Source organism: Drosophila gunungcola, assembly GCF_025200985.1.
Source record: "Drosophila gunungcola strain Sukarami chromosome 2R unlocalized genomic scaffold, Dgunungcola_SK_2 000030F, whole genome shotgun sequence".
Taxonomy (NCBI): Eukaryota; Metazoa; Arthropoda; class Insecta; order Diptera; family Drosophilidae; genus Drosophila; species Drosophila gunungcola.
The window spans coordinates 202,335-225,269 of NW_026453176.1; the positions used below are offsets into that span (position 1 = coordinate 202,335).

Here is a 22,935-nt window from a genome sequence, read left to right on the forward strand (position 1 = left end):
GCTCCAACCAATCCAGTCCTGCGAATCAATACTTATGCATGTGTGGCAGCGAAATAAACAGAACACTCTTTCTTCAAGCACTATTATATGGTTTTTATTTCAATTGTAGGATTGCAGAGCCTGAGCGGATTTCGACTCGATGAAATACCCGCCACGTTCGATGGCGGTTTGTGTTTTAGCGCTTCTAAAATTGACCCGGCTCCTAGTTCTTTTGGACGGCGGCCTGCACCAAAGGCAGGTTCTTGCCCAGGAAGCACTTGAATCCGCGGTAGGCCCAGGTGTTGGCGGGCGACTTCTGCTCGTTCTTGTCGGCGCACTTCTCGATGTCGGCCTTCAGCGCTGCCTTGTCCTCCTTGCCCTGGCCCAGCTGCGCCACCAAATTGTCCACCTTGAAGCCCTTGGTCTCATCGAACAGGTCGAATTTGACGAAGATACACTGGATGTAGTTGCGGGTGATCTCGTCCTCGGGATAGTCGAAGGTCTTGTACTTGGCGATCAGGGCCTCGGTCACCTTGCTGGTGGCGCCGCACTCCTTGCGCACATTCTGCAGATCCTCGGCGGTGCGGAGTTTGTACTCGGCGGCGGAGGTCTGGATGGATAATGTGAATTACTGACTGAATGCGATCAGCTCTTCAGTTACTTTGTACTCACCAGACCCAGCAGGGCGCACAGCAGAATGGCAACGGCGTTCTTCATACTGGAAGAGGTTTTTGGTTTGCTTTTAAAGAGGATTAGTGCTTGCTCTGTGATCACCCGGAGGAATCTGTTGGCTGTGGACTGGTCTGCTCCAGCTTTTATACTTTCGAGCACGGCTCAATGTGCTGTATGTGTACATATGTCGCACTCAATTGTGGGGCGATTTTGAGTGTCGCTCAATTGAGTTGCACTCGCTGGCTGTAATTTAAATCTTATGGAATTTTTTATGAGCTCGAATTTGCCCTTAGGACGTGTTGATTAAAATTTTAAAGTAATAGATAGTTTGTAAATCCTTTATCAGCAACCAAACAATTTAATTTGTTTCATGGTTCCAAGTAAAAAGTTTCTAACTGTTAATTAATTAATTAACTCAAATTTCAGATAAAGAAGTACTTTTTTAATTAATTTCGGGTCTCCTAATCTAAATCAGGTAATAAAAAAGTTTCTGCGTGACAGCACTAAAAAAATGGTTTAAGTTTGAAATAATGACGACTTTGAGAGTTTTAAAAATTAAATTAATTAATTAAAACTGTCCACGCTGGCAGATTTAAAATCTCTACAGCGATATCTATGATATACGCATAATAATATATTTGTGTAGTCTTATTAAAACAGCTAAAAATAGTCAAGTCATCAGGTTTAACAAAATGTGAACCCATTTTAAACACATTTTAAGTTTTTGCTTCTGTTCTTTTTATAAGAAATCATAATCAGAAAGTGTCATTTTCAGGAGAGCCACTGTACTTATAAAAACTTTTGTGGCATACAACAAAATTATAAGCACTAGTCTCGGATAGATCAGCTGAGTTTGATTTGAGTTGTGGCATTATTAACAGTTAAATCAGTTTAAAATTTCCATTGTTTGTCTGGAGGGAGCGTAAGCGAAGTCTATAAACCAAACATAAATGCGATTTGCATGGGTGGGGCTCTAATAGCGAAGGGGTCCAAGTAGATTACGTTTTTTTCTTTTAATTAAACAGTAGAAAATCGAAATCTTATAAATCTCCGATAGAATGCTTATTACATTTTTTAACTTATAATGAAAGCCACACAATTATTTCTTGTAGATGTTATATAAAAAGACCAAAAGTTTTTTTAAAATAAAGAAATAATATTGGAAATTAAAAAGTTTATGCAATTAATTCAACGTCAAATTATGAACATGCTTTAAGCGTTTCTTTTAAACAGTGATAAATACATAACGAATAGATACCATCTTAAAATGTTTAAAACTTTCAATGTTAAAAGCTGAGATTTCTTTGGTACCTAAATACAAAATTATAGAACAAATACAGAGTATTCATTACGCGTAAGAAAATTCTCTTATAAATAATAACAACTTTTGAGCCCGAAAAGCAAGAGTAATACTTAGTGTTCACTTCTGTAAAATCTTTTGTTACAAACCCCCTATTTTTGGGAAGTTTTGACCCCCAGAAATTGTGGATCTGCCACTGCGTTTGCATGACCGACCATTTGTGGTCACTTAAACTGCCCACTTGGACGTCTGTGGGCTTTTGTGTATGCTGTTGGATGGACAGTCGGTCTGCTCTGCATTAAATGAGCATTAATTGAATTGGCAAAATTACGTTGACAAATGAAATTCGCCCCCCGCCAACGCACATTGGATGTCATAGATTGCTGCCCCCAGCCTACCGATTTAGCACCCACTTTCGAGAATTTTCCATTGCAACATGAGTGGCCCCATGGGAATTGAGTGACCAAGTCCACTCATAGGTATGTTTATGTACATATCATATATCAACAGCCAGACAGGTGGTTTTTCATTCGCAAACAGAGACGAGTCCATTTCGGCTTTCTTTGAATTTGAAGCATTTATTTGTATTGAAACACTATCAGTTAAGTATACATACATAGGTCTAAAGCACAGTTTTCATAAAAACTCCAAAAAAAACCTCATCACAATGAACTAAATTTAAATGATCACATACGAAAAAATAATGAAATCGAAAATCACAACTCCCATACGCCATTTGGAATATGCATCTTCTAAGAACCTGCAGGAGTCTCAAAGGAACTAACTATATAGTAATTATAATAACTCAATTTTGATTACAACTTAAGTCCACTCATTTGACGAGAAACGATCGAATGATAATGTTCGAAATGATAATGAAACCAAGGCAATCGCGAATCCTGGCTAAGCTTATGCAAAGTTATACATATTTCGTTTTTGGTAAGCACATCTAGAGGGTTTGAGGCTAAGCAAACAAATTGGAAAAGCGCTATCTGCTATATAGAGTGTGTGTGTTGCATATCCGTATAAATATGGTAATATAGTAAGGAACCAGTTCACTTCTCGGGAATGGGTCGCAGGGTGGCCAAGTCCACCTTGTTGCTCGGCGGCACCAGTGCCGTCTCCAGTTCGGGGATCTCAAAGTCGGGGATGGGGTCGCGCCAGTAGTTAAAGTTGGAGAACTCAGCAGAGGCTTCGTCGTGTTTCACCGGCGGGAACAGTTGATCCACAATGTACGTCATGCTGCAGTATCTGGAAGCAAAAAGGCAGGCTTGATCAGATCATGTACAACATTAGAGCCCATAGCCCAGGGTTATGCTATGATCTTTGTCGATCGAGAGCAGCCCGAGGGTATGCTATGGTATATCTTGGAATGCCAGAATCAGGATATACGCCCTGGGATATACTTCGTTTTTTTTTATATTCTGATACAGTAAACTCGCAAAACACGAGCTATGGAAAACTAATACTTACGGTTACGTAACGGTTACGTCTAAGAATTTTCGGATTTTAAGTAATCATCTAGATATACTCTAACTACAGATATACGAAATTACAGGATCTTGCTCAGAACTCATGCCACACTCAGCGAACGATGTCGAAAATAAAAGATTACCATCACAGCGAAAATAAAAGTATATTTTGTTGAGTACTTCATATAATTGTCATACTTAAAACTAGACATCAAGACCTGCTGGGAGCAGAATACTTTCCAAACATAACTGGTCGGCGAACTTGGAACTCGCGGACCTGGCACATCAGGCACAGACATAAATAGGACACTCCTAACTCTCTCTCTTTCTAAGAAAACTTATCACAATTTGTAAGCTGCACAACCATCGGCTTGGGATAGGACTGTGGCTAATCTAGGAATTCAACCACTTGGGAGGCGAGGCCAAGATGACCTCGTTTTTGGTGGAGACGCGGCGGACCCGCATAATGAGACCCACATTGGCCGACTGATCGTCGCCGGAGGCCACGTCCGCCTGGATGCCATCATCGTCGTTGGCAAAATCATCATTGTAGAGGGCCTCGTCATCGTCATCGTCCTCATCTTCATCGCTGCTCTCCTCACTGTGAATGTGAAGCACCTCGTCGTCGTAATCGTCGCTGAACTGCAGCTCATCCTCCGACTCTTCGTCGTCGAAGACGTCCGTCCGGTAATCGAAATCATCCTGGTTCGTGAGCAGCGGAAAGTATTCGTCGACTTCTAGCGACTGATTGATGTAGCCACTGTGTAAATTTGACAACCAAAATGCTTGAATTGGATTTGGCAGGCTTTTCGATCGTTTGATTGATTGAGTGGGGTGCGATTTTTGGGTGGGTAGTACAATGGATAGATACTACACAGATAGGAAGTACACTCAAACAGCTTAGAGACACCTAGCGTTACGTGATGAAGTTAATTCGACTTGAGCCAATTAGCGTTTGTTGTTTGGATTGATTGGTTTGGTTTTGTTTTGCGAATAAGTTAACGTTATCGGATGTGGCATGAGTTCAGTAATGAGCAACACCGGAACCATATAGTATACATGGGAGAGACACATGTGCAGTTAGAGCTAAACACTAGGCTAGGGTATCAACGGATCGCTACTTACGAGGACTGGAATGTTTGGGTCAGCTCGTGCTTCAGCTCGCCCTTGGTGTTGATGGTGAAGATGCGCATGATGGGAATGCCCACGGCTCGATACGCCCACACGTCCTGGAAGGGATTACAAATAGGGTGGATTGAATAATATAACTCAGACAGTTCTATGTTCTATTAAGATTTGCCAAGCTCTGACTGCATATCCACGTCTATGCTTCAATAAGTGATTGAATCAGGGCTAGTGTAAATTTGATTGAGCTGCTTTTGCCAGACTTACATTGATGCGATTGCCATAGCCGGCGTAGAAGGGCTCCTTGTCGGGGAAGAGATCGCGTATATCCGATAGACAGGCGATCTTGAACTGCTCCGGCTTCTTCTCGATCACCTCGCGGTGGAAGGCCGAAATGAGGGACGTGGGATTGAGCAGCAGCGGACCCTCCGGCAGCATCACATTACCCTGCCGGATCGACCGGAGATACTCGCGTGTCACTCGGCTCTGGCCGATGGCACGGGCCGACAGATAGAGCAGCTTGTAGCCATTCTGCTCGATCTTCGAGAAGAGCTGCGCCACCCCCAGCTGCGCCCAGTCCTTGCCCACCATGGGCAAAATGTGGCCTAGCACATCCGACCTGGTGATGGTGCCGTCAATGTCCGAGATCACCACCTTGTCGTTGTGCTTCCAGCGGAACAAGTAGCACTTGCAGCGCGTCGTTCCCTGATAGGCGGTGGTCACGCTGAACTCGATCTCGTTCATGCCCTCCTTGAGGTTTAGTTTTTTCTATGATGGACAAAGAATCGTTTTATATTTGGACAAATATGGGAAGGATTTCAGAGCTTACAATGGCAGCAGAGCTGAGACGCAGCGATTTCTTGTAGCGCTCCTTCGGCTCGTCGCTCTTGTTGGAGGCCATGGTCAGCTCCTCCAGGTTGTCCACCAACGCCGAGGTGTTCTCCGCGTTCACCAGTGAGTCGCTCTTGCTCAGCGTGGGATCGCTGATGTCGGGAGAAGTGGGCCTTGAGGTTTGGGTGCCAACCGCTGCCTGATCGCCATCTGGAGGAGATTGAGTTATAGGATTGGCTATCTCTTTGCAGTTGCAGTTTTTCCATTTATCTTACCCTTCTCATCCTTGCCCAGTGGCATGCCATGACCGCTGTTCACGTGGTTGGGCGCAGCGTCCTGCGAGCGCCGCCAGCTCCACCAGTAGCGCTTGGTCTGGCCAACAGTGTCCGCCTCGGCGGCCGCCTCCTGCTTGTCGTCTCCGGACAGGCACTTGTCCTCCACCGTCTGCGACATTAGCTGCTCAATGGCATCCTGATTGGATAGGAATATCAGATATCGTCTAGTTAGAGCAGAAAGCAGGCAGAGCGGGCTACACAAAAGGCTTGGCGTTTGGGGCCAACTTACATGGGTTAGTGGCTTCTGGAAGGTGATCATTGTCATGACAATAGGACATGCAGCCATCCAGGTGTAGTATTTGCCATTCAGCCGTACGACTAGGTTAGGCGATGAGAAAATGCTGGGGCTTTTGCACACCTGCGCGCATGGTACGAATGAGGGCGTGGCATGGGAAGAGACTGGTTAACAAGGCGGGATGCAGTGCGTGGGGGGCGCAGTGAATAGTGCATGGAACTTAAACACACACACAGAACATAGCACCAATGGCCATTGGCGGGATAATACTCACGTCTGGATAATTGACCAGGTGGCGGTCGAACTCCTCGTCCGAGGGCGCTGCTCCCTGCTCCGACATTCCGCACATGGACATGGCCACAAAGTCCAAATATCTGTGAGCGATATGAAGGATTTAAGGTATTGTATTAGAATCTACTCCTAAGTTCAACTCACTTGTTGTCCCGCTGCTGCTTGGTCTCGTCAAAGTCCGAGTCAATACTCTTCTGACCCTCCTCCAGCGAGCTGGGCGAGTGGGGCAGGCTGGTTCCATTGCCACTCTCACCATCCTCCTCCGGCGGCGCGGAGGTCTCCTTGGACTTAGGCGTGGGGAAGTAAAGGGCCGCCATCTCGGGATCCATGCTGCCGGCGTCCAGATCGGATAGATATATGTCGCCCACCTCGCCAACGCCCTTCTCCTTGCGCAACCGATTGGCCCGCTTCATGAAGCTGAACATGTGACCTAACATCGACTGGTGCTCGCTCTGCTGCACCTGGTCGGCGCTCATGGCCTCGTTCTTGGCCTGCTCCGGCGTTGGCAGCTCGCCCCACTTCCACGAGGCGGCGATCTCGTCCTCATCCATGCACGTATGCCGCATTGTCGTCTCCAGCTCACTGTCGCTCTGGATGGGCGTCGAGGGTCGTCCGCCGGCACGACCAGATCCGCCAACACCACCACCCACTGGAGTGGTGATTTCCGTGTCGCTGAAGAAGTGAATGTCCAAATCCAGACGCTGATTCACTGTGGGAGTGTGCGGGATCTCGCTTAGCGGGCTATCGTTGCCAGAGCGGGCGGTGACCAGAGGAGCCGACGGTTGCTCATCATTTGACGAGGAGTTGTTGTTGTTGTTGTTGGTGGCACTGGATGATATGGGGGTATCGCCCTCATCGATGTTGCTGACCAACAAGGAGGCCGTTTCCGCCGAGAGCAAATCACCACCGCCAGCACTGCCCACGGAGCTGCTGGAGGAGGTCTTCCGCTGGGCATTCTTCTTCATCTGCGACTTCTTGCGCCGCTTCTTGGTCTTGCTCTTGGACACCTCCTTGGTGGCTTCGCTGGTGGTGACCGGGGTGAGGGTTAAGTCCGGCTTGGGCTGCTCTTCCTCCTTTACCTTCTGCACATCCTTCCCTGTTTCAGCTTCGTTGGAAGCTTTGCTTTGGTTCTCCAGCTCCGACTCCGTCGATTTCTTTTCGCCCTGGAACAGCTCCTCATGCTCGGCCCACTCCTGGCGAATCTTCTGGGTGGTGAATTCCTTAAGCTTCTCGCTCAGATTGCGACGCTCCAGCGTGTTGTCTGTGTGCCTGTTAGGGTTACAAAATGCGTTTGCTTAGACATGTCCCCGGATTGCTTGGGTATGGATAGGCATTGTGTACCTGCGCTGCGAGTAATCTGAGACCTGGTTCTCGAACTTGCCGCCCTCGACGGCGGCTTGCTTGGGCTCCTCCTTGGAAAAGTCAATGGAGTTGCGTCGCGGCAATGGCAGGGGCAGGAGCAAATCCTCGCTAGCGTTTCTAAAATGGTTTCGCAAGTGACAGGATAAGTCTGGTGCTAGTGGAGAACCAAGCAAATCACACTTACTTGTCGGCCGCCACACCACTGATGTCCTCCATGGTGTCGTTGGCCTTGTCTCGCGACTGCAGGAAGCTATTGGGAATGGGCGAGGTGGCCAGGTTGGCCGGCAGCTCCTCGTCCTCATCCTCCAGGCATTCCTCCACGAAGAAAGCCTCGCCGGAGTCGCCCAGCTTCATTTGTATGTCCACGGGGGCGCCATTTATCTCAATGTCCACCTAGTTGAGGGAAAATAAAAATCAATAAATAAGTAATTCAAATGCCTTTCTAATGTATACTTCTCTAATATATTAAAAAAAAATTAAAAATTGCAAAAATAATGAAATGTTGACATTGACACTGACACGGTATATATTTTATTTATTCTTTCTGTATTTATTATGATTGCATATCTATAAGAACGATAAGCACTCAGGCAATATCTCGTTCACAAGATTTGTGTACACTTGATATATAATACCTTAGGTCCAAATTCCTCAAGTTTAAAGTTTGTTAGTTACAACAATCAAAGTCGCTCTATGTTTATTTTCACATTAGGCAAATTACCCTAGGTATAGATGAGATCACTTATTTTTTGCATTGATTTAATAATAAAAAAAATCTCTTCCGAAACTAGAAAAATTATTGGATTACTTTATAGTTTATAGAATAAAGGATTTGGTATCAAAGCTTTGTCCTTCTACATTTGATTTTACTGGACTAATGGTTACACTTACCACCTTCTCCCGGCTCCTTAGCACTCCCAGCTTGCCAAAGCGAACGTGGAAGGGCGAGCACTGGAATTCGCCATCCCGCTGCTCCACCACGATCACATCGATGGCTCCCGTGAGGGTGGCTGCATTTATGTCGTTGTAGAAGTCGCGGAAGTTGTTGAAGACGCGCGCCAGGCTGTTCATCTTCGATCTGCTTCGGTTGTTGGTCTTCCCGGAAAATGGGTTTCCTTACTGCTGGGGATTTCTCTCCTTGATCTCCCCGAAAATTGCTTGTCTAATCTCAAAGCTCCGACTTTGTGTGTTTGCCTATGCCGTGTGTGGTTATATGGCAGCCATAATTATTGGCAGGCGTTCAAATGCGCCGCTTATTGACGAAGAAATCGGCACTGCGACTTTGGACCCGCCTCTGAGATACGGCAGCTGTAAAGGGCAAAGCGGAAACGGTCATGAGTAATTTATATAGGCCATCATTTTCTCGACGTTCATTTCGGCTTGGCAACGGCGAGCGTCTGCAGAAAATAGATAAATTGCATCAGAGGAGAGGACATCCCGTGCTTGGAAGCCCCAACAATGCACCTAAATTGTATTTTTAACCTTTTCGTCTCTCTGTCACTCTACTCTGGGTGCTCAAAGTCAAGGTGAGTTGCTATAGAGCAGAGACAAAGCCGACTAGCAATGTGTTGCTGACCGCCGGCAACATCCCTGCAGCAACAGCAATGTCACCGCGGCAACACGGTACATTTGCGCTGAAATGTTGCCAGTCGGCGGACGTGACGTCGAAAATACAAACACAGAATGAAAATTATAAACAAAGCAGCTACCTACATATAATGTATTCAACACTTGGGGTCACAACCATAGCAACCAAATGAAAAATAAATGGAACTTCCAATATAAAACAAAACATAAAGGGTGCAAATTTGGTCGTGCCAACGATAATCGTTAGGAATTGTTTTCTGCACTTAGAAATCAGTTGCCTATTAGAATATCTAACACACCAAAAAACAAATTTTTCCGTTGATGAAATTCAATACCATAATATGAAAATAGCTTTTTATATGAAACCTATTTCCTATAGCCATTTGGGCCATGTTTAAAAGAATTGCATTATTATTTTGGCCAATGTTGTAATGTGCGAATGCTATTTAAATGTAATTCATTTAATTTTCCCTGCGCGCGATTAAGTTTATTTACCACAAGTTCAAGGCAAGATAAAACGTTGAAAGGCAGGGTAAATATAATTATACGGGCTGTCGGCCCCGATGAAGGCACTTTCGAATGGTTATCTGGGATAAAAACTATTTACGAGTGTCAACGATGAATTGGGGCGATAAACCTAGTCGAACGCTGCTTATCAACGACCGTTACCGATGCCAGTGGCGTGTTCTACTGTTCGCAAATGATAAAACACAGAATAAATAACCCCACAGAATACAAACACATTGGCGTTCAGTAAGTATGAATTAATCATGGCCACCGCCGAAAGACATCACGCGATATCGAGTGGAACGCAGGCTTTACAACTTGAACTACACACGAACAAGTCAGTTAATAGCTAGCCATAGAGTTCAATGTCCAACATTGCACAATAATTAAGCGAATTTAACAAACAATAATTGCTAGATTTTTGGATTTTGGAAGCCGTGCCAACGGTCGACGATATCGCACTTCACATACTCGACAATCTGACGAGATTATTGAATTTACCTTGGTTGGGAATTCGAAAGAATTTGTAGATAAAGCATGAATTGATCTGCATAGGCAAAAACAAATAGATTCTTTGTTAAATTTAATTTTGATTTTATCAATTGCCATACATTAAAAAACTTCAAATTTAACAAAATTCTCAAATATTTAGGTACTACCTTATCAAAAGTTTCGATAAGCGTAAAAGTTCTTGTTTATTTGATTAAATATTTAAAAAAAAAAATTGTCCCTTTCTATTTGTTTTACTTGAAACCAATAATCTAATCAATATTTTTTCATTATTAATTTTTTTTTCAGTTAAAATCGCTGAAATAATAAAACTAATAAATAATACAATGTTTTAATGAAAAACAAGATTATTTATCACGCTTGTTTGTTAAGATAGTTTGACTGTTTATTGTAATGTTATGTTCAAATTGTTTAGTTGGACAATTTTGATACAATAAAAAAAACATATTTTCCTTTTTGATATTGTTTTTGGAAATGTAACATATAGTTCATTATTTGTAGATCTTCAATTAGAATATTATTTAAGGAGCAAAATTGATTACAAATTATTTTAGTAATGAGACTAAAAAGACACATATTTTTCTCTCCGTGTAGGAAAGGAGGGTGCTCAATCGGGAGTCCTACAAATGCACGCAGCAAACGAACAGCAGACATCACGCCATCTGTCACGCGTTGCGGCCCCACTTCACTTTCACCTGCGAAGCTGTGGAGCCATGTTAAGCGTGAATCGTGGAGCAGAAGCGGGTAGCAAAACAACATACGATGAAACACATGGAAATCAGCCGATGGTAACAAGAGTAACTGCGGTAAGTCACAGCAGTAACTAACAAAGAAACCCCAGAATGGGGCCAACTTCAAGAGAAGCTAAGTACATACCATGTATCCAGACAAAGACACAAAGGGAACTCGGGTTTCCACACAAATAATAACTCTGAGATAACGCTTCACATACAACTAAAATATTTATATTTCGGACGATTTCAAACAAAAGTTAATGTCATTGTTTCTACGAGAGTAGACCAAAAAAACCACAGTGATTTAAATAATATAAAAATTAATAATATATAAACTAACAAGTTTATATTAAACTTTGACTTTTCTCTGACCAGACAGTGTATAACACGCAAACTTTGTTCCCGCACCAAATCGAAAATTAAATCGAGGCAGATTGGTTCAATTTCGCGATGAGTTTAGTTTTAATATGCATTTTAATGGGTCTGGGTCTGCAACTGTTTGCTGTTTTGTGTTGAGTCACGATCAAAGTCCAGGGAATCGGGGAATGCGAGCGAATAAAAAGATGCGACCGAACAAACAAACAAACACGGGCACAAAGTCTAACCAAAGATCTTGCCAAGAAATACGTCTGCAGGCGTACGTTCTCGACTGATCTCTAGTATAATGGAAATTTTCAAAAAATTCGTTGGTTTTCGGTATGTAATCCACTCTACCTCTGGCACTATATTGGCCGCACAGCTGTATAAAATTGTTGCCCTTGAAAACACTAGCGAAACTATGGCGAATCACTCTGCTTTCCGTGTTATTTTGAGGGTTTTTTTTTCACAATATTTTTAAAGAGTTCTTGTGTGTTTCTTCGGTCTTTTAGATTATTCACTGTTCGGATTCCTCCGTATACTTGTTGCTCCGTCGAATCTTTTTTGAAGACTGAGCGTTGGAGCAGTGCGGCTAATCGAATTAGGCAGGTGCCCGATTGAGTGAGAGAACGCTGAGAGAGGGAGAGAGTGCAAAAGCTTCGCCACAAACCTGTAAAACCGGAAAGTCATGTAACTTTTGTTGCCATGTCATATCTATGTACTAAACAGCGGAGGTAAGAATAATAGGAAAATGTTTGGTAGCCAGCCAAAAAAGTTGATCGATTTTTATGAGTGTGCCGAACCTTAGGTTTTTGTTTGAAGACAAAATTGACTTAATTTATTTTCATTTTAATAAAATTATAGAATCGAGAAATATTCTTTTTTAAACTTTGGAAACACTACTATAAATTTGATTATAACTGTATATAAGCATGTGTTTGAGTTTTGCTCTCTCTCTCCCTCTCTTTTGGCGAGACATAATAACTGTGCTTATCAGCTGCTCGCACGCCAAACAGCAGCTGTTTATGTGCAATCGAAAGCTCTGTACATAAATGTAATAAATAAAATAATTGTATGTGCTCATATCATCTGATCCGAGTCCGGGACCCCAGAAAAAAGCGTCATTGTGGGATGGTACGATCTCTACGTCACTGGAAATGTTTTCGGGTTAACAAGATGAATTTTTTGATACAGGAAGTGTCTAGAGAATACTAATGAGTCCTCAAATGATCCATGGTCAAAATATGCTCGACGGCAATATAAGCAAATGGTGGGAAAACAATAAAAGCGCTAAGAGAAAAACAGCCAAACAACTCGTCACAGTTTGGGACTGTGGAATATTTTTCGAATGCCAATGGGTGCCAACAAAAGACGCCTACGAAAGACTTATAGTTCGTATTTATGAATCAAATTTAGTACTGATCAAATAAACAAAACTTACCAATTCAAACAATAATGATAACCAAAAAGAAAACAAATAAACAAAATCAATTACGATTTAAATAATTTAAATGTATTTGCATAGTTTAAGTGATAAAACTAAAGAAATATAGTTATACGTATGTATGTACATCGAACAAATTGTACCAAGAATATATAGTATGGATGCCTCATCATTTCCTCCCGTCCATCTGAACGAATATATATGTATGTATATAATAAATAGGTTACCGTGAAGAGTACAAATAACTAAATAATTGGCAAAGGCAGACGACATATGTTTGTATATGGGATTGTAGCATGATATATGATAAATATAACTAGGCTCTAAAACAAAACATATTCAGATAGAAGATAGATAATAGCCATTACTAAGAACAACACCTCGTTTCAATGGTTTTATTGGACCCCAACAATAAGCAGGCAAACTCTAGCTCTGGTACGGAAGCCCAATTACTTGGGACTGGTCGTGGACTTGCGCCGGGCATCCGTTATGGCACCCCACAGTTCGATGATGAAGTCATCCGTGAAGCCGAAGGACTCCAGGTCCGAGTTGTCGATGGCCTCGGCAAAGTCCATCGAGTTGGACTTTTGGTCGCCCAAATCCCAGATCTGCGACGCCAGCTCCGTGTCGTTGATGCCCATGAAGGACTCGAGCAGGTTGTTGATGGCCTCGATCCCGGCCACTGTCGCCTCATCGAACTTTGGCTCGATCTGGGCATTGCCATTGGCCTTGAACCGCAGCGTCTCCTTGCCGCTGCCGTAATTGCGTCCTCCGGCCAATCCGCTGCCCGACGCCCTCGACTGGCTGCGCGGTCCGATGCCCTGGAAGCCGCTCCTCACCGGCTCCACCAGGCGCAGGGTGAACGTCTCGCCGGTGGCTATGTCCTTGAGCATGCGCGCCACCTCGTAGTGGCGCTTGCCCACCATATTCTGGCCATTCAGCTTCTCGATGTGATCGCCCACGCAGATGTGCTCGATGCGATCGATGATTGAGTCCTCCTTGATCCGCTTGATAAAGGCGTAGCCAGCGCCATTGTCCGTGATCGTCAGGCCCAAAGCATCCTGCGACTTTACAATCTCGATCTCCTTGGGCCGACCCTTGCGGTGGGCGAAGATGAAGTCGTCCAGGCCGATCTGACCGCCCAGCAGACGCGTCATGTCCACCTTGTGCGAGTTGAGGGTGCAAAAGAGGATGTCCTTCTCGGATATATCAAAGCACTCGGCGATCTTCTGATACAGCTCTCGAACGCTGGAGAAGTCGTGGATGAGGCCTGTGGGACTGCCGTGGGCCAGTTGGCAGTGGAAAACCAGTGGTGGCTTTGACTTCTCCGGGGTGCCGTTGTTGTTGTTATTGTTATTGCTGATGTGGCTGCCCTGTGAGGATCCCGAATTCATGGAGGATCGACTACCAAACTGTGAGCCCCCGTCCACAGTGGGTCCCTGCTTGGGTGATTTTCTCGTGAACAGCGGCATGATGGGATGGGATGGTGTCCTTAATTAATCCTTGGGTCGGAAAACTGCCTCTAGTTGTGGAACATGTAGTGCTGCGATCGTCCGTTGCCCGTTACCTTGCTCTTGATCCCGATCTGTGTGCGTAGAAGAAATGGGGATGCTCTTGCGATTAGGCGATTACACTCGATGTTAGGCGTTGCGTTTTAGTAAGTTTTGTGGCAGTCGTTTCGACTTGGACTTAGTCATAGGTGGGTGAGTTAGTGGCGATTAATTGGAGGGGGGGATGTGTGTGAGTGTGAGTTAACACTGTAAAGTACAGCCCACAACCAGGCTACGCGTACAGGTTTATCTAATCGTACAGGTTTGTCGGTTCAAATCGGTCGTAAATTGCAAACGGGAAGTGCAAATACCAAGGCCAGTTATTTGGAACTATGAATCAGAAATCGATCTGGCCAGATTAGGATTAGGGTCAGTACGATCTCGTACTCTTCGATTACACCTTATCACCGGTCTTTGATTTAATTTTAAGTCAACTCATCGATTTTTTTTACTATTTGAGGTTATACACGTGTCGAAGCTCTTAAATTTTGTAAATAGTTCTTAGCTTGGGTCTTAAAACACATAAGCACTTCACTAATTGTTATTTACTAAACATCGTAATCAATTGATTAATTATTACCCTACTAAAGCAGCATAACATGGACGAGCTGCGGAGAAACACATTGAATTCCAACAAATTTTTGTCACACTGAGGCGACTGCTTTTCACTACTTTTTCCCCGACTTTTTGGTGCTAGCGATAAGATTCAACGCATATGCCCGATAAGACAACTTCACAAGATAAGAGCCTCGGCAAAAGATACGGGTGTAACCGAGGGTTTATCGCAAAGTTTCCACTCTCTGTCAACGTCCGTCCTGAGCAGTCCGTCAATGTGAACTGAACCATTGGCCGAAGGTGGCCACTTGATGGCAGTTAGTTTCCCTTCCTATCCGTATATATATATATATATATCTCCAATGCACTTCCGCTGAAGAAAAGCTGTAGTTCATGAACCTACTTACTTTTTTGTTAATTGTACGTACTTAAGAGAAATGACGCTTGATTTTGTTATTATGTCCGATCTGGGATTTTGCATTCACTTACTTAAATTTTGAACACCTAAAGCTGAGAAGTCTTTTAAATAAAATAAACATTAGGAAATGTTTGCCACACGCTTCCTTTGATTTCTTTGCTGACATAAATCACTTAAATCTACAACCCAATGAACTTAAATTCTTCAATTCGTGTTGATCAATCAAGAGAGTGTGGATCAAACACTGACAAAAATCGTATTGCACAAAGAACTCGAGTTCACATGATTTCATAAAAAAGATGCATTATAACATAAGTCATTTATGTTAGACTCCAGGAATATTTCTCTGACTTTAACAATACAACTCACTGATCATTTTAAAACCTTTTTAATAAATGAGATATTTCTATTGCAAGTATAAATCTATTATAATAATTAATATATTATACTGACCTACTGAATTAATCTTATCTACAAAATATCTATTTAAAATTGAGAATTATTTAATATTTTCACCTGATTGGTATGGTTTTTTCTTAAAAACACCTATTTTAAAATTATTTCGAACGAAATTAAAGGTGCAATGTAAAGCACTTCCAACGTTTTTTATTCAGTCCACAGACAAAATCTGGTTCTCGCAGCTTTAACTAAAAACAAGTTACATACATCCCAATCGAGTAAGCAACATAAGACGAGCCCCTTCATTCATAGTACGTATCTCCATTCCCGTATATATGTGCAAGCGGCTTCCACAATGTAATATATTCAGAGTGTCATAACAAGCAAAACAACAGAATAGCCAGTGGATAGATAATGCCGCCAGTCCCATCAAGGTCGAAATAGTTGAGAGCGCGTGAGTTGCTCACGCCTTAACAAACCAAGAATACTCGTTTATATGCTGATGCACATACATATACATAGATTGACATACATCGGCAGATACTAGATGGAACTATATGGCACCGGCTAAACGAACTACGCAGTTGAGATGGAGCATAGAATTTAATGTGCCCCCAAAGGCGGAAGCCGGCTGAGAAGGCAGGCCCCTTCGACAAAAAAAAAAAAAAAAACCGAAACCGGTGCGAGCAATGATCTTGCCATCCGAAAAAGTCTGCTTTCAGCCATAAGTTGGTGGCAAATAAATGATATTGTGTATGTAAAAACACGCCCGAATGTTATCGTAAGTTATGACACGAGGCGAGGGTCATTAGCTGGGGGGCAGTGTTGACTTTATAGCTATTTCTTCGTTCAATAAACTCGTTTTTCAAATAACTAATCGCGATAAAAACTTCTAAAGTGTCACAACCGTTGGATTTGATACCCTGGTTTCATAATTGCTTTTCCTTATGTATTCTACACTTATATTTATATTTTTTCTCAGTTTTTTTGTAAACAGATATGAAAATGTGTTAGAAAATTTATTAAACCTCTTAATCTTCTGATTTGAAGTGTTTTACAGAAATCTCTAGAGAGACTCTAACGCTATATGGGTTTCAAAATAGCTTATCGGTGCTCTTTTTTATCTGTTTAAATTTTGCTGAACACGATATTTGCGGCACCCCTTTTTAAAAGTATGTAAGTCTTGTTTATTTTGCTGTCATTATTTCAAAACTCGAAGGTCTAAAACTTTAACTTTTTTTGGCAGACCTTAAATTCTTTTTTAAAACTTTGCTGTTGATGCTAAATGTTAAATATTCACATATTCAAATATAAAATTTTAAAAATTCTCTAGCATTTAGGGAATTTAAAATAATTTGGCTTTGACTTTTAAAAATATTTTAATACATATTTTTTAAAAACCAATGAAAGGCATCAAATATTATTGCTATACTTTTAGCTAGCTTTTATTTATTTGCTAGGCATTTTCACGCTAAAAAAGAAAAAATTAAGCGTGGGTAGTCAGAGACGTGGAGTCATAACTGCGGCAACATGAGCTCCCTAAGCTGTTTTTCCGTTCTCTAATTGCCGCTGGGATAAGACGTAAACAAATTCGCTTCCGCGTTGCCGGCTGATGGTGTTGTTTTGCTTAGCCCACCAGCTTGTTTACTTGGCTGCCATTGGTCGCAATCGGTGGGCTCGACGTTCAGAATGTAGATTATTGTGGGATGGATATGTAAAAGAGCTTTAATTTGCTGTAAACAACAACTGGCGGCAACAACAATTGCTCATGGCTATTGTCAAATTACAGAAAAAGTGCACTTAAAAATAACAACAGCCAGAGCTTGGGAGTGCAATGTGTAAACAACAAAACGCGCTATTGTTTATTCCAACAGATCGAGAATAGATATACGTAGGGGGTGCAATATACCAATATCAAAAGTACTTAAACTTTCAAGCAAAGTATTAGTAAGTTTTTGAAGTTGTTGTGCTATGAACTCTGTTAATAATCGCTGTATTTAATTAACGACTCGTTTTTATTACAGAAAAAAAAGTCATATAAATACAAAATACGTGCCCAAATAGACACGCACACCATTGCACGGTTGACACGCGCGTAGCGAATTGGATAGTGATTTTAAATTGGGTCGCCAAGTTTTTATACAGTGAAAAATAACATAATGTTCTCGGAAACTTTCCGGTAGTTTGTGTATACGAAAACTATATAACACAGAAGCCATATAAATAACTAAATACAATAATACAATAATTAAGTCTGAAAAATTAACTGCAGACAGTATTGAAGTATAAGTATTAAATCGACACTAAATATAACCCATTTAATTCTTAGTTTCATTTCTATACCGAAAAGTCTAAAACTGTGGTCTTAGGCCTTATTTTTAAACCTTATACGTTTAATTTTGATATATTCGACTTTAATGACAACTTTCGGCTGTTTGGCATGTTTCAGATCTTTTAAAATAGCTAAATAATTTGTTTTTCAAAACAGACAGATTTGACTGAATTTGGTTAGAGAATAAACATGAAACTTAATAAGTTTGCTAATGAAACAAATACTATTGATTTAAGTGGTTCGTTCTTTATTGGTTTTCTTTTAAAAAATAAATACATTTTTTTTTTTGCTGCAGCAATCTATATTGCACTTGTTTTTAATCAGTATTCGAACACCCACTTTGTTGTTTGTTTGCGTAAGTTTGTATACACCCAAGTACCTACTTAATATTCTTAGCAAATCGATGAATAAAATGAGGAGAAAGGTGAGCGACAACCCTTAACTTAAGCTGAACTTTGATTAAAATACATTAATTCATTGGCGATTGTACTTTGCCAACATTTGCTTTTTTTCAGCTTTTTGCATGTCTGGGTTCAACTATCATCCCCGAAACTCTAGATTTGAATTGTTGGGAAACCTTGGGAACCCAACGGTTGGGTATAGTTTTTTCGAATGTTTATAGTATCAACAAAACCACCAAGTAGTCAATGCCAAAAACAAATTATCTAAAAAGAGAAAAAAAGTAGTTGAATCTTTTTAAGAGAGCTTTCTCTTTGTTAAGAGTGTTTAAAAGCTCTCCCAAAGCTTTCCAAAAGTTATCAAACAAGTTTTACTCTTTAAAAGAGAAAAATAGAGATCGGCGATCTCGCATTTCGTTGACTAGGTCAATTTTTTCGGCCGAGTGCGAAAATCCAGTGAACACCGTCTGATCTTTTGCTAACGGTGAAACTTAATTCGAAATGTCAACATTTTGTGAGCAAACCATGAAGACAAGCAGAAAATTGAGATTCCATATGAAATGAAAGAAAACGATACACAGCAAATATTTGTGGAATAAAATTATTTTTTCATTTTAACTAGAATATTCGATATGTCAATGAATAGTCAAAAAACCTCTAGTTAATAATTATTATTAAAACCAAATTGGAAAATGTTGTTTTCAGTGTAAAAATGCTAAGAAATAAATAACCAATGACAACGGGCGGTTAGTTTCAGTTACTGACAAACAGAAGTATCTGTTTCCCAATGAAAAGCAGCTCGCTTAAACAAATATCAATTTGTCAACGAAGAAATACGTATTTCCACCGATGATTCAGATTCAAATGATCTGTGGGCGAAGCAAAAGCTTTTAACTGTCGCTTCGCCTGCCCGATAATACGTATAATTTATGCACTGCTTTTTGTGGCATTTTCTGATCACGTTTTTCTGCGGTTCCTGTATTTTTCACTACATTATTCATAATTTGCTGACATTTTCCATTTGCTATGGTCGGTTTTTTGGCTCGTTTTTTTTTTTACCCACTAGGGTCCCGGCACAAAGTCGTTGCTCTATGATTGTGTGATCCAGTGCAATGAACTCGGACAACGTGGAACTGCACTGCAGCCCTGGCTGAAAACATATCGAATGGCCCTTTATGGAGCATATTTTACGATACCCTAATGTGGAGCACTCAAAACACCCGGGCACCGACATTAGGGTCTAGTTAGCATAATGCGCACACACCGGTGGGGCGGCAAACCGAAATAACAATGAACACACGCAATGCCATATACACATGGCGAAAGGAAAACACTGGGGCAGTTTTAAAAACATTTAACCGTTTCACCTCGCTGAACTGCGAGCACGAAAAAGCAAATTAAACAAACGAATTAAAGCCCAAAACCCGTGGCAAAGTTTGTTTTGGGCCAAGTTTACGCAGTCCGACAAAATAAACCCAAATATGAAATTTTATCTCTGAATAACATTTCTCTGAAAATGTTAATCTGAAGGTTTTTTTTTTTGTAATGCCTATTTCATCAGTTCACAAATTATGGAGATGGAATCGGAACGGAAACTCGAAATAATTAAAACGGGAAACGCTAAAAAAAAGTTGTTAAAATGTACGTTTTATGAAAAAATTATCCCATGCTTATTGAAAAACTAAATTGCATAAAATAAAAAGTCTATATTTACTTGGAATGACCGACAATCACTGATAATATGTTTTATGTATGCAAATCTTGTAAAAGATTTATTAGTAATCCAAAGGTTTTTATACTTCAACCATGATAATAAAGGCGGATAACTAGAACATCACGCAGATGGAAAACATGCATATTCATTCACGCTAATACAAGGTATATCATCCCATACCGATTGGAAAAACGTTATTGCAACGATATTGCATATGTGCGGCTATGAGTGCGCATAAAAAGCGCAAAGTGCGGCCATAAAAAAGCACAGTTAAACTGATTGGCGACTGTTGGCATGACGGTGCATCTTTCAGATAAATGGGCTGGTAACCCTGGCTTCGAGATCTGCGGATCCAACAATGGAGCCGATTCTTTGACGCCTCTCGTCCCGCTCGAACCATTCCGCTCCAGCTTTTCATAAAGCGCCCGCCCGGTCGCATTGAAATGTCACGCAAGCAATTTACATAAATGGAGTTGCTTCCGCTTGCAGAGCCGAAGAACGGAGAGCGTGGAGTGGACAACAATGAATCGCATCCATGGAGAAAAGTATCTGAGTATCTGACAGCGAGTATCTGTGTAACCGAGCGCTGCTCACGTACGAAAACAACTGTTAGCAAGTGGCGGATGGCCGGGCAAAAGGCAACAGCCGATAGCCACGAAGCGGAAGCAGACGAAGGAATCGAATCGATCAAACCATTTCCGAGGGGCTCGTGTGCCGCGACTACACAGAGGAAAATATCTGCAATACAACTACTGAACCCGGGTCACGGAAATGCATTAAAGAAATGAATACTTTAATAGCTTAAACCGTTCAAAAAAATTTAGGTTTGGAGAAGTAGTTTTTCTTAAAAAAAATAGTTTACAAAAATTTTATTTATAAAAATTGGCTTAATTGCATTTAATACATTTTAATCATTTTTATTCGATTCAAAAATACAATCAATACCTAGAAGGCAGAGTTCAACCAAGGCATATAAGGTATTGTACAATTTTTAAGTACCTTTTTAAGGAATTTTCGTAATAGATTTTAATTGATAAAAAAAATCAATAAATTAAACCCACATCTTCTTTTGGGGTTTTTTCTCCCTCTGTATAAACTTTAAGCATTTTTGTTGGGTTGCCCACTGACCAACTTCACGGTTAGTTAACACCTTAATTTGCCTACAAATTGCTCAAGTTTTGAATTTCTTTGGTCATGGCTGCGTTTTTCGTTTCCCCCTTTTTTTCGGGGGGCAAGCAGAGAATTTTGTTGAGCAGATGAAAACTGAAAAACGGAAAACTCAATGAGTAGACGCACGTGCTGGTTGAATTAACGCCTTAGTCTTGTAACAGGGAAAACAATCGGCAATGAGTGTAATTAATTATCTCGATGTGCGTGTTGGTTGCGAAAATGAAAAGGCGCTTTTATTATCGCCATTTCTGCGAAACATTTTGTAACGTTTACGTTTGAAAAATCAATTCGGCCGTGAAAATTCAACGAAAACGAAAAGCATGACATTTTGCACCCCCCAAATTCGAGCATATTTTTATGCGACGACGCAAAGAAGCCGGCACCCCGAAAATCAGATGGATTCGGTGACCTAACCTCAACATAAAAGCGAAAAAACGAGGAAAAGCGACTTGGGGCAGGCTATGGCCATAAAGCATGGAAACGCGGTTTTCAACATGGTGTGTTTTATTTTCTAGGGTGGGTTTCGGTGTATGAAATCATTTCCGCTTACGCTTTTTCCTCTGTCACAAGTGGGTGTGGTACCGAAACACTTGTCGTGGTATAAAACTAATAATTAAGTACGCCCCAGCAGCTGCAAAAATCAATATAAAGCTGGGGGTCAACAGGGAATTATCTTGCCGGCTGTCAGGCGGTGTTTCTCTACTGAGGTTTTTACATTTTTCATGGTTTAAGAGTTTAGTTGAAATACAATAGATCTCCTACACGGGTAAATAATTAAAATAACCGTGGGGTTTTTGCGATTTATCGAATATTTGGTTTACTTATTTGTTTTCTGTTGGACAGGGGAATATCATAAGTACCCTTCATTCTAATTCAATCAATAGTAAACAAATCCTTTGGAAATCTTTTATTATAAGTACGGTTTCCTTGTCTTACAAGTAACAAAACAATGGAAAAAAATCGTTGTAATCATTGAACGACATGGGATTTTCATATCTTTTTTTGTCAACATTCTTGTCTGTTGCCAGGCGGAATAACTCCTCCTTGATTTTGACCCTCTTCCACCCCCCGAAAATCCTGATGACTAAGAACGATTTTGCTTTCCTTGCTGTCGCGAAGCCAAATGCAATAGAAAAGATGGGAAAATGCGTGCCGCAACCTTTCACTTTATTTGTTTGTCGGTTACAAAAAAAATGTATGTTAGGCAAATGAATGGGGAACCGACTGCTGAATGAATGCCTAAGATGCTCCACCACGTAGGGTGGTTAACAATGACCGAAAGATAATGATATGTGTTGTATATTAGACACCAGGCACCAGAGAGAGAGAGAGAGAGAGAGAGAGAGAGAGTGAGAGAGAGAGAGAGAGAGAGAGAGAGCGAGCGAGGAAAGATCCCGATCAGACGAATATAATATCGAAAGTTTGCAAACGGTACGCACCTGCTTGGATTTTATTAAGATGCTGACGATGATGATGCACTTGCATATGTATATATCAATTTGCGGGTAATTTGCTATATTGATAGCCCGGTTTTAGGTCTCGCCGATTTCCAGTTGACTTTGAATCGTGGGCCCGAGGAAAGCACCGCTAATAAGCGAGGAAAGCGGACTTTTTCGTACCGGACCAGTTGTTGTTGTATTTATTGTTGCTGTCGCCTC

At 41.5% G+C, this 22,935-nt stretch overlaps 3 protein-coding genes across 12 annotated transcripts; all 3 read right to left on the reverse strand.

Annotated features, from left to right (window-relative positions):
• Window positions 1-68: 68 nt before the first annotated feature.
• Window positions 69-810, reverse strand: LOC128256820 (general odorant-binding protein 99a). The gene is made up of 2 exons (XM_052987469.1): window positions 652-810; window positions 69-589 (listed from the first exon to the last, which is right to left on the reverse strand). Exons 1-2 carry the CDS (start codon window positions 694-696, stop codon window positions 203-205), a joined length of 432 nt encoding a protein of 143 aa, XP_052843429.1. The 5' UTR covers window positions 697-810; the 3' UTR covers window positions 69-202.
• A 1,699-nt stretch (window positions 811-2,509) lies between these two features.
• Window positions 2,510-22,854, reverse strand: LOC128256803 (phosphatidate phosphatase LPIN2). 6 transcript variants are annotated; one of them, XM_052987436.1, is made up of 12 exons: window positions 11,655-11,853; window positions 8,494-8,910; window positions 7,787-7,995; window positions 7,582-7,719; window positions 6,385-7,509; window positions 6,224-6,323; window positions 5,944-6,072; window positions 5,655-5,850; window positions 5,378-5,589; window positions 4,816-5,316; window positions 4,549-4,652; window positions 2,510-3,202 (listed from the first exon to the last, which is right to left on the reverse strand). In XM_052987436.1, exons 2-12 carry the CDS (start codon window positions 8,671-8,673, stop codon window positions 3,007-3,009), a joined length of 3,090 nt encoding a protein of 1,029 aa, XP_052843396.1. In that variant the 5' UTR covers window positions 8,674-8,910; window positions 11,655-11,853; the 3' UTR covers window positions 2,510-3,006. The 6 variants fall into 6 exon arrangements, with proteins under 6 accessions (XP_052843396.1, XP_052843397.1, XP_052843393.1 ...); XM_052987433.1 differs by lacking the exons at window positions 2,510-3,202; window positions 11,655-11,853 and adding exons at window positions 3,563-4,183; window positions 22,717-22,854; XM_052987432.1 differs by lacking the exon at window positions 2,510-3,202 and adding an exon at window positions 3,563-4,183 and having other exon boundaries at window positions 11,655-11,854.
• Window positions 13,123-22,858, reverse strand: LOC128256814 (PDZ domain-containing protein GIPC3). Of its 5 annotated transcripts, none has more exons than XM_052987454.1 (2): window positions 22,717-22,858; window positions 13,123-14,326 (listed from the first exon to the last, which is right to left on the reverse strand). In XM_052987454.1, the coding sequence occupies exon 2, from the start codon at window positions 14,211-14,213 to the stop codon at window positions 13,191-13,193; it is 1,023 nt and encodes a 340-aa protein (XP_052843414.1). In that variant the 5' UTR covers window positions 14,214-14,326; window positions 22,717-22,858; the 3' UTR covers window positions 13,123-13,190. The 5 variants fall into 5 exon arrangements, with proteins under 5 accessions (XP_052843414.1, XP_052843415.1, XP_052843418.1 ...); XM_052987455.1 differs by lacking the exon at window positions 22,717-22,858 and adding an exon at window positions 15,275-15,430; XM_052987458.1 differs by lacking the exon at window positions 22,717-22,858 and adding an exon at window positions 15,336-15,427.
• Between the last annotated feature and the right edge of the window lie 77 nt (window positions 22,859-22,935).